The sequence below is a fragment of the Lemur catta genome, chromosome 1 (assembly GCF_020740605.2).
Source record: "Lemur catta isolate mLemCat1 chromosome 1, mLemCat1.pri, whole genome shotgun sequence".
Classification (NCBI taxonomy): domain Eukaryota; kingdom Metazoa; phylum Chordata; class Mammalia; order Primates; family Lemuridae; genus Lemur; species Lemur catta.
In genome coordinates, this window is record NC_059128.1 from 77,487,964 (window position 1) to 77,503,943 (window position 15,980).

At 49.7% G+C, this 15,980-nt stretch overlaps 1 protein-coding gene across 1 annotated transcript in view; it reads right to left on the bottom strand.

The window, feature by feature from the left end:
* Nucleotides 1–1,548: 1,548 nt before the first annotated feature.
* TGM5 (transglutaminase 5) overlaps nucleotides 1,549–15,980 on the bottom strand; it is a 29,151-nt gene continuing 14,719 nt past the window's right edge. Inside the window, exons 7-13 of the mRNA XM_045539846.1 lie at nucleotides 7,680–7,818; nucleotides 6,637–6,740; nucleotides 6,307–6,546; nucleotides 4,580–4,945; nucleotides 3,471–3,631; nucleotides 2,287–2,420; nucleotides 1,549–2,078 (exon numbers count right to left, since the gene is read on the bottom strand). Coding sequence (XP_045395802.1) covers nucleotides 1,925–2,078; nucleotides 2,287–2,420; nucleotides 3,471–3,631; nucleotides 4,580–4,945; nucleotides 6,307–6,546; nucleotides 6,637–6,740; nucleotides 7,680–7,818 — 1,298 coding nt within the window. The 3' untranslated portion in view covers nucleotides 1,549–1,924. The remainder of the gene's footprint in view (nucleotides 2,079–2,286; nucleotides 2,421–3,470; nucleotides 3,632–4,579; nucleotides 4,946–6,306; nucleotides 6,547–6,636; nucleotides 6,741–7,679; nucleotides 7,819–15,980) is intronic.

A 15,980-nucleotide genomic window follows, 5' to 3' on the forward strand; every position in this document is an offset into this window, starting at 1 on the left:
ACATTGCAGGAAGTGACTGTGATCCAAGACTTAGAGGAGACAGATGCCCGAAGATGATTGTGGTCCAAGCTCCTTAAACCACCACCCGAAGCTCTTTACCACCTGGCTCATTGTTTCCCTGCACTTGCTCCCTCCCACTCTGACCTCTAGCCATCTGAATGACTTGCAGTTCCTGGATGCTTTACTGCACCCCCTCTGCCTCCAACTCCTACTCTTTGACCAATTGCTAGTCTTTTAGCTTTCTACTTAAATGCCACTTCCTCCAGGAAGCCTTCCTTGATCCACAATCCCAAGTCTGGACTAGTTGGCCCTCCTTGTGCTCCCACAACACCCTGGGCTACCCCAGTGGTGGACCTCACCACTCTGTTATAACCGTGTGTTTATTTTTCATTCTTCACATGCTTAGATGTGGGCTCCTTGAGGGCAGGCCCTGGTCCTTCTCGTGTCCTCAGTGCCCACCTACTCAGGGCCTGGCCACTAGTAGAAACTCAGTCAATATGTGTTGAGTGAAAAAGTTAATGATTATGGTGTTAAAATCAGGACTCATGAAAGAGTTCAAGGGTGCAGGGACTGAAATCTTCCAAGTGCTTCAGAGGTCATTGTCTCTGTAAGATGTTTCTCTCCATAGCGTTTTCCTTAAATTATTTCTGATGACATAATTGTAGGTTACTTCCAGCTTCCTGCCACCAGCTCCTGGTCACTCTCTAACAGGACTGTTTATCCACTACGCAATTCCCACCACACCTCCTTCTCTCCCTCTGATTACACTTACCCTTTTGATTAAATATAATGGAAGTCTTTAGCATCCTTATTTAATGTGTGTGCATGTAGTAGGACAGCTGTCTCGGTCACATGGCCCATGCCTGGAGAGCAGGTGCATCATGCCTTTCTTCAGGCAGGACTTTGCACAGTGCCGGGAGAAAGCAGGTGTGTCCAAGAGGAGATAATGATTGGAGCTGCTTTGTGTTTCGTAGGACCCAGAGAGGCTTTCCCCACCAAAAGTCTACCTCATTGCGCAGTTCCACTGGCTTTGTCTCCTGAACCTCAGCCAACCCAAGGCCATCCAGGACCACAACGCACTGGTGGGCTTTGAGTGAAGAGGCTAGTCCCATTAGGACTGAGGGACCTCTTAGATGTGACGTGGGAAAGGATTCAAAGGAACCCCAAGAGTGAAATATCTCGCAGGTTTTTTGCCAAAACACACAGATGATAGGTAGTATGTAGAAATACCTATGGAGGTTTGTGTTTTCCTAACTGGATCATGACTGATACACCATTTGTAAGTATCTTACTCATCCGTTGACACGTCTATTGTCTGTCTCCCCTGGCCCCACTGGAATGTAAGCACCATGAGGGTAGGAATTGCGCTTTATTTCCTGCCTTCCCGCCCCATACTCGGAATAGTACCTGGCATATACTAGGCACTCAGTAAGTGTTTCTTGAATGAATGAATAGGATCAGGCATTGAAACAGTAGTACACTCCCAGCATCCAGGAAACAGGTGGGAGCTGCTGTAGGGAAACTGATGAGTACATGGGGCAAAGGAGATGAGAGCAAGGACTAAAGTTTATTGGTACTAGAGAATAAGCTATTGCGACAACAAAATGACAGGGAGATGCTCAGCTAGTCTTCTTTCCTTGGTATCTGGGGGCAGTAAGTCATGGCCAGGTCCAACCAGTATCCTCTGACTTCTGTGCCAAATCATACTTCTGGATGGAACACCATGGAATCCCTGAGACCTGAACAGAGTCCTGGGGAGCTGTGCAAATTGACCAGGAAACTATCCAGTGTGGGCATCCACCCTGGTGCTCAGGCCAGAGCCCTGTGAAGCCTCTGTTGTGGTGGAGAATGGCATAGCTTGCATTTGAATTTGCTCCTTTTCCTGAAGCCTAAAATCCACATGTCCAGCTCACTGTCTCAGAATTTATAACCCAAAGTCTACATATATGTTCCTGTAACCCTTGATGTCCTTGAATTTGTCACTTCTCAGATTAGCTTGGATCTGCCTTGGGCCACTCTTGAAGGGGACAGTCGTCAGACTGACTCTGGCTCTGTGTTGAGGTTTGAGGACTCCAATGCTGCAACAGAGAATGGAGAATGTCCAATTTCTGTAGGTATTATGATAACCCGAAAGTCCTTTTCCACTCAGTTTCCTGAGTGGAACGGAGAGCTTCCACTTTCCCTTCCCTGGTAGAGGACCTGGCCTGGGAGCCCATGGCCAAAAAGGAGGAGAGTGCTAATCCCAGGATGACATGGGTGAGAAGGCTGGGCACTCCCCGCACTCACAGGACTCTCTGCTGTTTCTTGAAGACGCCACTTCCTTCCACGGTCAGCACACAGTCTGCAACCTGCTCCGAGAGGGGGTTTGAAAATATCACCTCTATGGAGAGTGGCTGGTTCACAATGACAGGTCCTAAAACCTAAACAGAGACCCGGAGCCAGGAGAGGAGTAGAGAATTAGTCCTCATTCCCCAACTTACTGAACATTTATGGAGGGCACTGTCCTGTAGCGCAGCAGAATAGGCCACCCCAAAATATGCCACTTTGGCATAAGGATCATTTTGAGCTGAAGACAACTGAGATAAAGCAGATATATAATAAAAGCTCTCTGGTCTACCCCTATTTGCCTAAAAGCAGAACATAAATTTACAAAGCTGTTCCTCCTCTCCTTTCTACCAGGAAGGACAGAGTTTAATCACCGAGACAAGTCTAGACCTTTGTCAGCCTGGAGATGGCTCCAGAGGAATCTACACAGCAAACTTTACTAACTAGCCTTTATCTACCATGAGTTTTCCATGTATTTGCCTTCCCACAAGTTGCTGCCCTTAGAGACGCAAGGTCCTTTTCCTTTCTATTGTTACTTCACTAAAAATTTGCTGTTCCTTTGCTAAGATACTATATAAGCTCAAGTTCTAACCAAATCTTGGAGTTTCCCCACCAGGGGTCTCCTTGGGCTCAGCTGGCAGGGCCTAGGAGGCTCGCAGGCCTTGGGGAGGCAGCACTGGAAGGATGGGAGCCCTTTATGTCTTTCTACGGGAGGGTTCTCCAAAGGCCATCTAGTCTGAACCTCTCTTTTGATGGTTCAAGAAGCAGAGGCTTGTCCAGGGGCTTGTCCTTGGATGCACAGCCAGAAAAGGACAAATCAAGTCTGAGCTGACCTGCAGGCAGGGCCCTTCCCCCATCCCAGACCCTCCCATCTGGGCTCGTGTTCCTCATGTTGACCCTGGGGAAGGCCCACAGCAGGAGGGTCTCTCTTTCACTGTCCATGGCACCTGCTCAAGGAACCATCCATAATGCCTCTAGTGGTACAAGAGGACGAAGTCCTCTCAGATAAACCTCCCCCTTCTGGGGCACCAAAGGAAAGGGAGGGATGCTCTCCTGAGCAGGCCCGGGATGCCCTCTCAGAGGGCCCCACTCCCTCCCAGCCAGATCCAAGGGCCCCGCAGGCCTTTTGCAGGCCTTTTGCCTACATTAATCGTGATGCTCGGATAAGATAAGGTGATGATCTTGTTTGCCAGGATTTTCTCAGGACGGCTCTTCTCTTCACCCAGGGCACTGATGCGGATCAGCTTGTCTGTGGACAGGTACTGGCTATACTGGGAATAGGGGATTGTGCAGGGGTAGGTCTTTGCTAGGGAGAGAACACAGGATAAAGTGAGAGTAGCTGAGGACATCAGTTGGGTCTGGGTTGGATCTGGTGACTCCTTCATAGAGAAAAGGAAGCCAACATGTACAGAGTCCTGGTGAAGCAGGTACTGGCTTTTCAGATGAAGAAAGGGAGTTTAAAAGAGAAAAAATGGCTTGCCCAAGGTCATTCTGCTATAAATGGGTGAGTTGAGGCTCCAGCCAAAGTCTAGATGACTCCAAACTTGGACTTTTCCCACTAAACTGGCTACTTTCCTTGGGGTAGTAAAGGAGTGGGAGGGGCAGCAGCAGGAGGAGGAAAAAGGAGGGGATGAGGAAGGGAGAGGGACAGAGGGAGGGAGGGAGGAATCTGTGCTGAAGGGGACAGTAGGAAGACCCGTGTACGGGGTCTCTCCTAGAACCCTGTTGGCTGGCTTGACCCCACCAGCATTGACCTAACCCAGTGGTCCCCAACCTTTTTGGCACCAGGGACCGGCTTCATGGAAGACAATTTTTCCATGGATGGGGGGTGGGGGATGGTTTTAGGATGCTTCAAGTGCATTACATTTATTGTGCAAACCTCTCTGCTAATGATGATCTGTATCTGCAGCCTCTCCCCAGCACTAGCATCACTGCCTCAGCTCCACCTCAGATCATCAGGCATTAGAGTCTCATAAGGAGCACGTAACCTAGATCCCTCGCATGCGCAGTTTACAGTAGGGTTTGTGCTCCTATGAGAATCTAATGCCACTGCTGATCTGACAGGAGGTGGAGCTCAGGCAGTGATGTGAGCAATGGGGAGCGGCTGTAAATACAGACGAAGCTGTGTTCACTCACCGGTGCTCATGTCCTGTTGTGCAGACTGGTACCAGTCCACAGCCCAGGGGTTGGGGACCGCAGACCTAACCGACTTTGTGTATGCAGTCCATCGCATGTCCACACCCAGAATCTTTACCTTCTTGGGGAGCGAGTGTGATGAATGCCGTGTCCTGCCAGAATGGGGACAGAGGGCTGCCATCGTGCAGCAGAGACTGGGCACTCAGGTTCACTTTGAGGTCCTTGAACTGGGATGACACGTTGAGGGCCAGCAGGACAAATCTTATGTCCTGGCCCATGTTGGGCCGGCCGAGCAGCTGGAATTTCAGGGAGACCTGGACGATATCACTCGGCTGAAGGGAAGGCGTATCCAGCCTCCGAGTCTCCTCCTGGATCCTCGGTGTGGGCCTCAAAGGCTGTGAGCCTGCTCGTAGGGAGCCTTGGGACCTTCTGGCCTCCAGCTTCTGTAGAGCCTTCAGAAAGGCCTGCCTCTCCTGGGGGGTGCCTGAGGGCAGAGCACAAGCCCAGCTGTGAGCCAGGCTGACCCGGGGGAAGCCTTGGCTGAACACCCCACCCTTAGCATCTCCATCGGCAGCTTGGAACTTTCCTTTCCAATAGGAAGCACTCCCTCCCGTTCATCAAGTTCTCTAAGAGTCAGGCTCTGCTGAGCACTTCACCCCATTCATCCTCGTATCAACCGTGAGAGAGATGTGTTGCTATTACTACTATTCCATACACAGTTGGGGAAAAGGCGGCTCAGAGAGGACATTGTCACCTGCCCAAGTCACACAAGTGGCAGGGAGCAGAGTCTAGGAGGAAACCAAACACGCCTGACTCCAAAACCTGTGCTCACGACCATCCCCTCTACCCTGACAGCCTTAAGGGGAAGACAGAGACCCACAAGCGCAAAGGAACAAACGTCTTAAGGACAGCAGGGGATGGTATGATTTCCTCTTCTAGAACCAGATGATTGGTCAGGTGTAGACTCATTCCTAGAAATTGAGGAACTGAGAAGTACAGTAAAAATAAATAAATTTATTCAGGCAAGCAGAGTTCCCAGAGTGGTCCAGGCCTCTCTGCTCCGTCTCGGGGTCCCTGTGGGCAGGATGTGCAGAAATACTCTCCCCCATGTCCCTAATAATTCCAGAGGCTACCTTTGCTGAGAACTTGCTGTCCCCAGGGACCGGCTCCACCCCCTCAGTGCATTTGCCACAACCTCCTGAGGGAGAGGACACTTTTATCTCCTTGCTCTGGGGGTTGTTCTTAGCCCAGTTCTAGGCAGAAGACGATCTGGAGACATTTGCTTCAGTAAGAGTGGGCCCAGAGAGGTGTGAACAGGTTAAGTGCATCTGTGGTCTCGACCCGATCCTGTCAGGCTGGGTGGGAGGGGACAGAAACCCGCTGGCCGTGGGGCGGTGGGGGTGGGAGTGAACATTGGCCCCGTCAGCCTGGGTGCCAGCTGTGGTCTGGCCTGTCTTCCAAACACTCAGTGAAACACAACTAATTAAACAATGAGTTAAATACAATCACTTAAATTAACGAATAGGGGACAGTTTACTAAATCCCCTGCCATGTAGAGTGCAAGGCTGGTTTTGGGGGGAAGCGGGGACGAAGAATCCCTATTCTGTTGGGGGGAAGCGTGTGGATGGCTCCACGTCAACGTGAATGTCTTGTGGAGGGAGCTGGCTGGCCTGCGGCCGTGGGGTGGTGGCGGGCGAGGCAGTGAGGACACCCCGACCGGGGCCTTAAACCTGAGCACCTGACAAGGCGGGGGACCCGGGTCCTGCCCACATCCGCTCTCTGGTTCCCTGGGGTCGGGCAAGGCGCCACAGACGCGGACCCTGAGCAGGGCTGGCTCAGTCCTACCTTCTCTGTACTTGTAGTTCTCCGTGATGTCGTCCCGCTCGTCACTCTGGATGCTCTTCGTGCTGATAAAATTGCCCACCGAACTCGTGTCTCGGTGAAGTTTCTGTTCCCTCCCTCCATGGACGAGCCAGGACACGCAGTCGGCGTTCACCATAGAGAACGCAAAGCGCGTGTCGTAGTCCAGGTCCACTTCCCCTTCTTTGATGGCGCTCACAGAGGCAGGGCCGCAGCAGTACAGGCCTGGAGGAGAGGGGGAGGCTCGCAGGCCGCTCGCTGCAGGCGGGGCCCTTTCTGCGGGAGGGGTGCGGCCTGCCTGCGGGGGAGCCTCACCGTTGCTGGTCTCCTGCGGGGTGGCGTCCAGCACCTGCCAGCCTCCGTACCCGGGCGGGAGGTCCTGCCGGGCCATCCAGCACTCGTTCCACACGTGGAAATTCCTGACGGGGAAGCCAGGAGAGTCAGCGTCAAAGGGAGCTGAGGAGAGGTTGTCCGGCCTGCTCCTTCCGAGCGAGGCAGGGGACGGGCGGCGAGTGGACCGAGCGAGGCAGGGGACGGGCGGCGAGTGGACCGAGCGGGGCAGGACACGGGCGGCGAGTGGACCGAGCGGGGCAGGGGACGGGCGGCGAGTGGACCGAGCGGGGCAGGGGACGGGTGAGTGGACCGAGCGAGGCAGGGGACGGGTGAGTGGACCGAGCGAGGCAGGGGACGGGCGGCGAGTGGACCGAGCGGGGCAGGGGACGGGCGGCGAGTGGACCGAGCGGGGCAGGACACGGGCGGCGAGTGGACCGAGCGGGGCAGGGGACGGGCGGTGAGTGGACCGAGCGGGGCAGGGGACGGGCGGTGAGTGGACGGTTCGGCGGAGGGACAGACTCGGCACGCCGCGGGCTGGAAACCCCCGTGGGTGGATGGTGATGGCGCTTCCTCCCGTGGGCCTCCGTGCGCCTCCCAGGAAAGAGCGTCCCTTGGCTGACTCAGTTTGTGAACGGTAAGTGAAGGCTTCCGGAGTGCACTGAAGTTAAAAATCCGTCACTCTCCCTCACGAAACAGTCCCCGTGGGCCCTTTCTGTGTGGGTCGCTGACCCACAGAGGCACTCGCTGTGTTTGCGTCCAGGCGTAAGGCCCGCCCGGGACAGGACCATAGGCGGAGTGTTAGGTCAGGGAGGGGACAGAGAGCAAAAGCCCAACCCAGGGCAGAGAGCTCTTAAGAGGTGAGGGTTCCAAAGCGCGAAGTGGCCGTGTTCAGCGGTCTCCCAGCCGAAGGCCGGCAAGGGGGGCGGGCCGGAGAACGCGAGGGCAGCAGCCCGCTGGACACAGCCCTGCCCGCCTTCCTGCTACAGGCTGGGGCCCCGGTTTGCAGCCCTGGAAATGTTTCTCACCAGATGGTATCCTTCTTCTTATTGTTCAGAATCCTGCCTGTGTTGTCGTAATACTCATCTATAATCAGGTTTCCGTCCGTGTCGTGGCCGGAGTCAAAGTTGGTGATCACGCGGGTGGGGATCCCCAGGCACCTCATCACTGCAGAGGGGGCAGGAAAGCCATGTGGGCTGTGGACCCAGGAACCCTGTGGATTCCTGGACCTAGGGCCCGGGACCTAGGGGAATCATTTATTTGGCATCTGCAGGACCAGGCAGGAGCTGTCTGGGGCACCGGGTTGGTGACATTTCCAACCTCCTTCCCTACTTTCTGAGCTCATGGGAGAGATTCCGTACAAAGGTTAGGATGCTGGCTGCTCAGACAAGCACTGCCAGAGCCAACAGAAAGTCTAGCACGTCATGGGTTTTCCTGCTCATGCCAGCTGGGTGGGACAGGAGTGCCTCTCCTTTGACAAGGCTGAATTCTATTCCTGTCTGTGGTTAGGGTTATTGGTGGAGACCATCAGATTCTTGGGCAAAGAGTTCTGTGGCTTGGATTTCCTTTTTTCCCTGGGTGTATTACTAGTATCTTTGAAGCCTCTCAAGGAAAGCATCACAGATCAAGCCAAGGAAGGTAAGGAAACCATGTCACAAAAGCTTAGGAAAGTGAGAATCTCTACCTGGTAGAGGAAATTCCTGAAAGAAGGTAGAGTGTTGTCTTTATGTCTGAGGGGCATGCATTCCCTTTGCCAGACACCGTCTTTTCTTTATCCTCTGCCATATTTGCCGCATTCTGTGCTCTTTTAAATACAGGAATATCCCCCAGCCCATCCCCCTGTGAAATGCCTTGGGGATCCCTGTCCCCTCTAGTCCAGCAGTGATGGCCCACTCAATGTAATAATACTAACAATAGTGTCTATCAGCCAGGCATAGTATTAAATCCTTCATATACATTGTCTTCATGACAACTTTACATGGTAGCTGCTATTATTATCTCCAGTTTGAAAATGAAGAATCAGAGGCTAAGGAAAGTTTGCTGCCTTAACCGAGGTCACCCAGCTAGTGAGGGACACAGCTGTCATTCAAGTCCGGTCTCACTGCTAAGCCTGCAGTCCACACTGAGTCCACCCCTCAGTAGTATGAACAGAGTTCAGCATTCTAGTATTGTCACCTAATTTTCCATCCCAAGCATTTTCCCATGTTATCAAATATTTTCCCAAAGAAAGATTTTAAGTGGTGGTTTTTTTAGACATTTAGCTGGTTTCCAATTTTCTCCCATTGTAAATAGTGCTGTGATAAATATCTTTGTAGATCAATATTTACACCTGCTTGTGACAGATGCTAAGAGGTAAAATGACTAAGTCAAAAAATATAGATCTTTCTGAGGATTCTTCACACATATTACTGTCATTTAAAAATAAATGTTTATAATTTTTAGTATAAACATTTAATTGCTTATAGATTTTAGCTTAGGCTCCTTCTTATACTGCTTAGGCACAAAGTCTCCAGGGTGGAGACACACTCTGGATGTGGCCCGGGAAAGGGAGGAGAGAAGCCCAGAGGACAGCCTGAGCTCTCCTGTGAGTGGCAGGTCTGAACAGGGCCAGACAAGTAGGGCAGCCAGTGGGCAGAGCCGATGTGTGGGTTGTTAGGCGGAGGTGACAAAGGACAGCCTCAGAGGAGAGGCTGAAGGTTGAAAAGTTGCCACTGAAGGAACCTGAAACAGGAGTGAGGTGAGGCGAGAGAGGAGCATTGCTTGGCATCTTTGCGCTAGAAGTGCAGTCAGGAGGGTGGACGACACTCATGGTAACAAGAGGACATGCCAAGAAGGGGTGGTCGGGCAGAGGGAGCAGGGAGGAGCCTGGTGGGTGAATTCGTGAATGGCCACTGGAAGTGTCAATAGTGGTGTCGACCCCTGCTAACCAGGGCTTGAGGAGCATTCTTCCACCCTAACACAAGTCATTGGTCTCAAAGCACTTTGAAGTTCTCTGCTAGACCAGAATAAAAGGCTTGCACTGATTTGTTTACCAGTCTGTCTTCCTAGGGCAGGGATTGAGCATTACTCATCTTTATCATTACGCAGCCCATTAACAATACAGGGCAAGACCCATTTTGCAGATACTTGGTCCGTCTCTGCTAGATGGATGAATGAATGGCGTCTCGTGAATCTTTTGCCTATTCTGGTGATTTCTGACTTCAGCAGAGCGCTGTCCTGATGGCTATGTGCGATGCTTAGGGTACCAAGGTTGACTGTCTTTAGAGCATAAGCTTTGAATGGTGATGGATTTGCATTGATCCATTCTCACTCTTTTCTCATTATGGCTGTGAGAGGACTTGGGTTGGGGGCGGATTGTCACAGTGGAACAGAATGAAGTTACAGAGGGCAAGAATGATTTCTTATCTAGGGGCTGAAGCCAAGGCTTCAGCTTCATTGTCACACCAAGGGAGCCAATGGCTCAGATCCATGCAGCCAACGTCAGGCACATACATGTTTCCAGGGGCCTTGCTCTCTCTGTCCTGCTTGTTCTGTCCTCCCACAGAGAGCTCAGTCTATCTATGGCTTTGTCTTTCACGTCTGTGCCCAGGGCTACTGGATTTGAATCCTGAGCCCGCCTAGAGACCTTGCTATCACTAAACACAACCCCAGCTGAACTTGTCTTTCTGTCTTCCCAATATTCCTTTCTAGGCAAGGATGTCATTGTCACCGTAGGTGCCTAGCACTGCACAGACACTAGCTTCCTTAATTCTTTCCATAACATTATGATTATCCCAATTTTAAGGATGAGACACCCGAAGTTTAGAGAGGTGAGGTCATGTGGGAGAAAGAGGAAAACCGCGGCAGGATTTAAACCCACATTTCTCTGTTCTCAAAGCTTCCCATGCTTTTAGCTACAGGTCACACCGCTGCAACGTCATCGGACACCCCAGCCACACCTCAGTGTCAATGCTCCTTCCTCTCTGAAGTTTTCACCGGCTACTCCCTCCACACTAATCCCTTCTCTTGCTCTCACATAATCCCAATCGCCTGTGTCACACATTTTAGCACCAGATTAAGCTCTCTATAATTTAATATATCTGTCTTATCTTGTCTGCCAAGTTACAAATCACCCTAGAGTTGGGCTCATATCAGGTACTTTTCTTGCATTTCTTCATTTCTTGTACAGTGCTGGGCTCAGAGTAAGTGCTTATTAAATTCCTGTTAAAGTGTCTTTAACCTGTAAACAAGGTTTCTACAGATTATCAGTCCTGAAAACTCACAGGTTGCTATGAGATTTAGGTGACCTGTCACTGATAATTTTGTGGGATCTGAGTCTCTCAAAAAAAGAGAACCCCACATGGGGCATGTGTGTTTGTGTACACGCATGCTGTTATGATTGGGCAAAGGCAGACAAGATCTCAGAGTTGGAAAAGGACTACAGAGTTGCCAAGGTATATTACACCACGTTCTGAGTATTGATAAATACATTACTTTGTTCAGCCATTCGGCACTCATTCAGTGATAAGTGTTGAGCCCTTGCTATGGATGAGGCAGTGGGTTAGATGCAGAGGATAAAAAAGGAGACATTCCTGCCCTCAGGAGTACAACTTCACTTCTGACTGGTGGTGATACTGTCCAACGGTGTATTAAAACACTGAATATGTTTCAGGACTGGCTGTGAAGTTCTTTTTCCCTGCCGTGTGGAAATATGGCTCCAATTTTATAAGAAAAATCATTGGAAAGTTAGAGTTCAGATTGTTGAAATTGATTCCGTCAGCTTTGCTGCCACACCTGCATGGCTTATGCTGAGGAATATGGTCACAGCTCCAGCTCACGGAGTGAAAGTCACTGCATTTACTTTGTCTAATGACAAAGATGACAGTCCTGAGGATGGTACTGGGCAGTTTCCATAGGACCAGGAGACCTGCTCTGAGGCTCTGTGGGAGACCTGTGAAGGTTACCTGGGGCGTCTTAAATGGTAAAAGAGGCCCCTTCACAATCAGCGCTCCTAGATCTACTCCCTCCGTGCTCACAGCAGTCAGTCATCTGGACCCACAGAAAAGATAAAAACTCCAGCTGCTTCTGCAGCGATGAACAATCAGAAGGCTGCTTTAAAAGGGTCAGCCTCTAGCCAAAATGTTTAATTTGCATATTTCAAGCCCTTGTTTCTAATTTTCAATGACAGAATACAAGGAACAGTGGCACAAGACCAACAATACAATGAAGGCCTCAGATAACTCCAAAAGGTAGAGTGATTCAGGACAATTGTCTCAGTATCTTCAACAAAGTCACATGTTGAACAAAGGGTCCCTTCTAGATTGAAAGAGACACAAAAGACATTGCAACCAGGTGCAATGCTCGGTTCCAAATTAGATTTGGTTTGGACAAGGTAACTATACAGATAAAAGCTGTAGCTTCACCCCTGCCAGTCCACGCCAGCAAAGGCCCAACTACCCCAGCCAGGTACCCAGGTCACCATCAGCGGTGATAACCATGTTGACAGTGTGTACCTCTGATATGCTGTGATGAGGATGGCACTCCACCTTTGTGGTCTTCCTCTCCAAAACATATCATTCTAGTCCAATCATGAGAAAAACACTGGACAAATTCCAACTGAGGGACTTCTTAGGGGCAGCTCCCGGGCCACAACACAGGAAGGAGAACCCCAGGCAGAACTGAGCAGTCTTATTGGGTTGAGGAGATGAAATCACAATTCAGGGAAGCCAAAGTGCCTAGAGTTTGCAGGGTAGAGTAGTATGGAGGGGAGAGAGCTGAACAGAGAGTATTTCAGGGATCCGCAGAGGGGTCCCTCCAAGTTTTGGTGGAATAATGATCTGTGCAACCATGGGGATGAAATTCTCTAGGGAGAAATTGATAAGTTAATTAATTTTTTAAAAAGAGGGGCCTGACACAGATCAATTATGATAAGTGCCACGAAATGAGGAATATGATTAATTTAACCCTAAACATTCCAAGGAAGAAAGAAAGAAAATAAGAAGAAAAAGTGGTAGAGCAGATAGGGAACTGAAGTTTGGAGAATAGCTGGAAACAACTTTTAAACAAGACCCAGCCAAACCTCTGGAGGCCAAGAGGCAGCGAGAAAAACACTATCAGACTCTTATAATAGCTAACATTTAGGTAAAAGTAACTGTGTGCCAGACATCTTTGTAAATACTTGTCATGTATTAATCAACAGACCTATGAGGGAACATTCCATACAATCTTGATATCTCATAAATCAATGGAAAATAATGGTAGATTTGTATTTAAGCCAGAGCATTGCACAAAAGAGAGTTCAGACTGGGATCTAAAGAAAGGTTGAGGCAAAATGCCGCACCACGGTCTTGGCTGAGGTTCTTCTTTGAGACTAAGGGCTCAGTGAATACAATGAAAACAAGGGTTATTGTACTGAAATGAAGTTGAGCTACTTTATAGAGGCCACTACACAACTGAGTTAGAAAAAATTCTTAGGCCAGGTGTGGTGGTCATGCCTATAATCCCAGCACTTTGAGAGGCCAAGGTGGGAAGATCAATTGAGGCCAGGAGTTTGAGACCAGCCTGGGTGACACAGCGAGACCCTGTCTCTACAAAAACTTTAAAAATTAGAGACCCTGTCTCTACAAAAACTTTAAAAATTAGTCAGAAAAAGAAAAGAAAAGAAATCTTGATAAAATCCATCTCAAGAATTTTCGAAGAAATTGTAAGCAGAGGACCCTACAGGCAAGTCAATCATAAGTGGGGATTCAAAGTGTAAAAGTCAGACAAGTGGGATTGCTTTGGTTGAAGAGGGGGCCCAGTCCCAGTCGTGCAGCCTTCCAGCTCCCACACGGTTTCCCACCTCCCCTTCCCACAGCTGCTCCTGGGACCTAGGACCCTGCGTCACAGAGGAGGGGATGATGCCAAAAGACCTGCTCATAGTCACACATTAGTGTCTTTCAACCCTCAGCCCAAGTCATTGCTGTCCCCACTTCAACCTCCAACCCCATGCAGGTACGAGCAAGAACAGACCAGGCGTGTTCCCAGGATGCCTGGGTTTTTCTTAAACAACTTTCTTGAGAGATATAATTCACATGCCATTAAATTCACCCTTATAAAGTATACAGTTCAGTGGTTTGTAATGTATTCACTGGTTGTATAACAATTCCCACTATCTAATTCCAGAACATTTTCACCACTTCAAAAAGAAACCCTATATTCATTAGCAGTCACTCCTCATTTATCCCCTCCCTCCAGTCCTAAGCAATCACTATAACTTTCTGTCTCTATGAATTTGCCTGTTCTGGGCATTTCATACGTACGGAATCATACACTATGTGGCTTTTTCACACCTGGCTTTTGGGGAGAATTTTCAGGCAACAGAACATCACTGTCCCCTCTGTTCCCTTGTTATAGTGCAAAGCATCCTGGCTACTTCCCAGACCTCAGCCAAGGGCTGAGGGTCCCAACTTTGTCAAGGAGTGGGCAGCCAGAGTAGGAAGAGCCCAGTGACCTGGTGCTTTGGGGTAGCTGGCCCTGAGTGCCAGGGATTTCTCTGAAATTTCCAAGTAACAGCCAACTAAATGAATGCCAAGAAAACAGCCTGTGCAAAAAATTATAATTGTATCTTGGATGCAATATCTCTGATGATTTTCCTATGGGAAGTTTAAGTTAATATGTTGACATTTTGAATGGCAACACCGGGAGGCAGAGCTGCAGAAAGGAGAATGCTCTTCTAAGTCAGACAAGAGTCATTTGGTCACTTTAAGCCTCAGTTTTCTCATCTGTAAAATGGCTGTACCTGCACCTACTATGCAGGTGGTTGTGAGGATTGGAAATAGTGAAAGTGCCCAGTGCATTCCTGAAGCACTTAGTGGGTGCTGGATAAATGGCAGCTGCTAGCAGTGTTCATGAGGCGGTATGGTACAGTGGTTAGAGCATGGCCTGCAGAGTTAGCCAGACTTGGAAGTGAGACTGGCTCTGCCACTCAGTTTCTTCATCTGTAAAGTGGAGATGATGATAGACCTTACCTCCTAAGGTCAGTTAGGGGATCACACTAGACAACCCTAGCTAATACTTACTGAATATTCGCTATAGCCAGGCACTATTTCAAGCACTTTCTATGTATGAGCTTACTCAGTCTTTTCAATAACCTTATAAGGTTTCCCATCATATGTATGAGGAAACTGAGGTACAAGTTAAGTGACCTGCCCAAGGTTACTCCACCAGCTAATGGTAGTGCTTGTATTTAACCCCAAACAGTCTGCTTCCAGAAGCCACAGGCTTCACCACTACTCTAGGCTATCAAGGTTTTTAGCATAGTCCCCAATAAACATTAGCTATTGTGGCTGTGAAATTATGATAATATTTTTTTTAAAAAACATGCTTTGGCGGCTGTCTTGAGTTAGGGAGTTTGACTAAATCCTTAACTTCAACTTTGGTGGAGGACAGTGGCTGGGTCTTACCCTCTCTGTGTCCAAGGGTACTTGGAACACAGTGCCTGGCATAGAATAAAGACTCTGTAAGTACTGTTGGAGGAATGAACGAGTTTTTCAAATTGCTATATTTATTATACATGACACGGTGGCCCTTTGAGGGAAGCCTGGTGCTCACTGTGCTGGAGCTGGACAGGGCCACGTTTGACACACTCTGTCCCTCCCTTTGTTTTCCAGGTCACCAAAGGGCCATGATTCCCATAAACATTTTAATTGGTCTGCTCTCACGTAATCTCCATTCACTGACTCCACTTCTCTCATCACCCAGTTCCAGACACCCACACCCAAACCCGCTCACTCCCTCTGCACACACGCCAGGCCCATTAGACACTAGGCTTTTCCACACACTGGAAAATTCCCTATCTGGTTACAAGATCCATTCTCTGCCTGCAGTCTTATGCCTGTTTCTGGAATGACTCAGACCTCCTACCTCACCCAGATCTCTGTGACTTTGGGTTTCAAAACTGCTGATTTCCTTGTTTCTTATCCCTGGGCACTCAAAGCATCCAACTCATGATCGGGCCCTGCAGCTGCAGAGGAGTAAGCTCTGGACTCACTGATTGTCATCATCAACCTGTGTGGTCACTCTCTGTCGGTGTTGACGGAAGCCTCCTCGTGCCCTTGGACTGAGGGCTGGCACTGTCTGTGCAGCAGCCTGGGGCTCTCCGAGCTTCCTCCAGGGCCGTCCCATTCTTCCAAGAGCCCAGAGACGGGCCCAGCACACAGACTGCATCAAGCTTTGTCAAACAGGGAATTTCTACGCAGAAGGCCGGAGCCCTCAATAAACAGCAAGTTATGGGCAGATCAGGCCTCCTTGGATTCAACCACAGAGTCATGTGAGAGAAAGCCTTGCTTGGCCTCATTCCCAGCTGACAC